The sequence below is a fragment of the Mus pahari genome, unplaced genomic scaffold (genome assembly GCF_900095145.1).
Source record: "Mus pahari unplaced genomic scaffold, PAHARI_EIJ_v1.1 scaffold_12719_1, whole genome shotgun sequence".
Classification (NCBI taxonomy): domain Eukaryota; kingdom Metazoa; phylum Chordata; class Mammalia; order Rodentia; family Muridae; genus Mus; species Mus pahari.
The window spans coordinates 9,008-12,102 of NW_018393428.1; the positions used below are offsets into that span (position 1 = coordinate 9,008).

General features: G+C 34.6%; 1 protein-coding gene across 1 annotated transcript; it reads left to right on the forward strand.

Annotated features, from left to right (window-relative positions):
* Positions 1-1,291: 1,291 nt before the first annotated feature.
* On the forward strand, positions 1,292-2,407 carry LOC110315528 (olfactory receptor 5B2-like). Its single transcript, XM_021189563.1, has one exon. It carries the CDS (start codon positions 1,292-1,294, stop codon positions 2,405-2,407), a length of 1,116 nt encoding a protein of 371 aa, XP_021045222.1.
* The last annotated feature ends 688 nt before the right edge of the window (positions 2,408-3,095 follow it).

The window sequence follows — 3,095 nt, forward strand, 5'->3', positions numbered from 1 at the left end:
TAAGGAAGAAAGGATGAAGATTGCCTGTAGCTGAAGGACCTGTACCTAGCCACCACTAAATTAAATCAGAACAGAAAACAGACGACTCTTCCATCAAAATACAACATGAATGGTTACACTTACTGGATGTCTTATAATAACATTGTATTGTCTTTTACAGGATCTTATGCTTTACTCGCAATAATACTTCAATTTGGACTTATTTCCTGCTTTATGTTTCTGATGTCAGAGAAGATAGCTCTGGATCACTGAATCCTAAATAGTGAGTAGACAAAAACTCTGTGTGCGCTATAGATTATGATTAGTTGCCTGCATCTTTCATAACTACATCAGGCTAAAGATATTGATATTACCCTGTTATCCCACTATATCTACTACAGCATATGCTATACCTGTTACCACAGTATTCAATATTTCCTGTTCATCTATTACTCACATTAATAAAATACTTTAGAGATAAACTCACAAGGGAGTTTGAGGACAAGTTAGAATTTGAAAGAAACACAAAAACATAGTCAAACTATCATTCTAGACACTCTTTATAGGAGATGGAGAAAAAAAGAGAAAGTCATTCTTTTTTAGTTATATCCATAAAAATCTGCTACATTCAGCACAAATCATTTTTAGGCTGAAGGAATAGGTGGAAGGATTCAGAAAAAAATGAGAAATCCCAGAGTTTCTGATAATGTCTGCTTAGAGAAGAATCAAAATGTAGATACCAATAAAGGGAAAATGTGGTTATTTCTAAGCCATAGCACTTATTTTAGAGGGCACCCTCTTCTAGGTACTTCTTTTCAAAAAAAAAAAAAAAGATTGAACAAGGAACATATGCTTAGAAACAGAAATAAAATGCTGGAATTAAAGTAATGCTGAGTTCCTGCCAAGGTAAACATGTAATTATACTTTATCTTATATCCAATTTAATTAAAATTCTGCTTAAAATCTCATACTTGAGAATGAACACAGGTTAAATAAATTCAAGAACCCAACACAAAGACTTGATTTTATAATTGAAAATGTAAATAAATTTCTCAATCTCTTCTATTCCATAACTTAAGTGAAAACAATCATCAAATTCTATTATAATCAATACTGTACATGGCATAACATATAAAGCTGTTGTCTAGAAGGGCCTTTAGAAATTACCATCAGAGAATGGGAACATTTGCTGAGATCAGAAGTCAATAGGGAAACCATCAACACATCACTTTTATCAAGTTGTTAAATATTCTCAATATACATAGATTATAAATATTAAAATAATGTAAGTAATGTATTAATAATCTAGCACATGAACACTCTGTATAATTACATCAAATTTGATTTAGGGGAAAGAACTAGTCTAGACAATTGCAAAGTACAGATTTTTGCTCAACCAAATCCCGTGTTTGCACATATTCTTTTCTGTTTTCATTCACCTTCTGTATCATGTTTCCTTTTTTCCAATGTCTATGAACAATCTAATGATTTAAATGTGACAGTGACGGGGAACAATACAAAAGTGACACACTTCTTCCTGCTTGGACTCACGGCTGACCCAGAACTACAGCTTCCCCTCTTCGTGATATTTCTAATCATCTACACCATCACCCTGGTAGGAAATATGGGGATGATCCTGCTGATTGTCCTGGACTCTTGTCTCCACACTCCCATGTACTTCTTTCTAGGTAATCTGTCCTTGGTGGATTTTTGTTACTCATCAGTTGTCACACCCAGAGTCATGACTGGGCTCCTAATAGGAGACAAGATTATTTCCTATAATGGGTGTGCTGCTCAGATGTTCTTTTTTGTAGCTTTTGCTACTGTGGAAAATTACCTCTTGGCCTCAATGGCATATGATCGTTATGCAGCAGTGTGTAAGCCCTTGCACTATGCCACCACTATGACTTCAGGTGTGTGTGTTTGTCTTTCTATAGGTTCCTATACCTGTGGTATCCTGAATGCCTCCATCTACATTGGGGACACTTTCAGTCTTTCTTTCTGTAGATCTAATGTGATCCATCACTTCTTATGTGATATTCCAGCAGTCATGAGTCTCTCTTGCTCTGATAGACGTGTTAATGAGCTGGTTCTTTTTTATGTAGGGAGCTTCAATATATTTTTTGCTGTCTTAGTTATCTGGATATCCTACATACTTATTTTTATCACAATCTTTAAAATGCAGTCAAGTGCTGGATATCGAAAGGCTGTATCTACGTGTTCCTCACACTTCACTGCAGTGTCTGTTTTCTATGGGACTGTCATATTCATGTATTTGCAGCCCAGCTCCAGTCACTCTATGGACACTGACCAAATCGCCTCTGTGTTCTACACCATGGTCATCCCTATGCTGAATCCTCTGGTCTACAGCATGAGGAACAAGGAAGTCAAGTGTGCATTCAGAAAAGTTTTGCACCTAGCAAAATAGCCCTAATGAATTATTTTTGATGTTGTAGTGTTAATAATACTGATCATTTTTCTGCCACATACAGTTAAGTTCCAGAAATGATTCTTATAGTTCTGCATGTCAGTTGTATAAAGGTATGAAAAAGAATAATATTGAATTCAGGAGCTTATGAAAAGATTTTTTTGCCTTTTTGAAAATACTTCTGTGAAAAATATGTGCATTAGTGGATGATTTGTCAAATGTCTTCATACAGTCAGGAAAATATAGAAAAGGATCTTCAAAACTGAGCATGTGTCTCTATATATGATATTAATAGACAGGCCAAAGAAGATTTACTTGCTATGCTGACACCTTCTGACCATTTTCATCTTATTTGAATATGATTTTTATTATTGCATTTATTGTTCTGTGATAAATTGTAGAGCTTGCAATTCCTAATATAGGATATGATGAGTCAAATATTACCTTTGTAATAAGACATGATAGCACAGCTCATAAAAGAATGCTGGGATTTTATGTGGTTTTTATGAGTATTAGATCACAGAGATTCAATCTAGCTTTTGTGCATTAAAACCAGGAACTTTTCAATAAATTTTTATCCTGCAAACAGACCCTATTTACTAGAATACGATGATTCAGAGTTTAATCTTTAAGTTATGTGGTATAGATTATCTGGACAGTATATGACCTGGAATTTCTGCTGGGATAG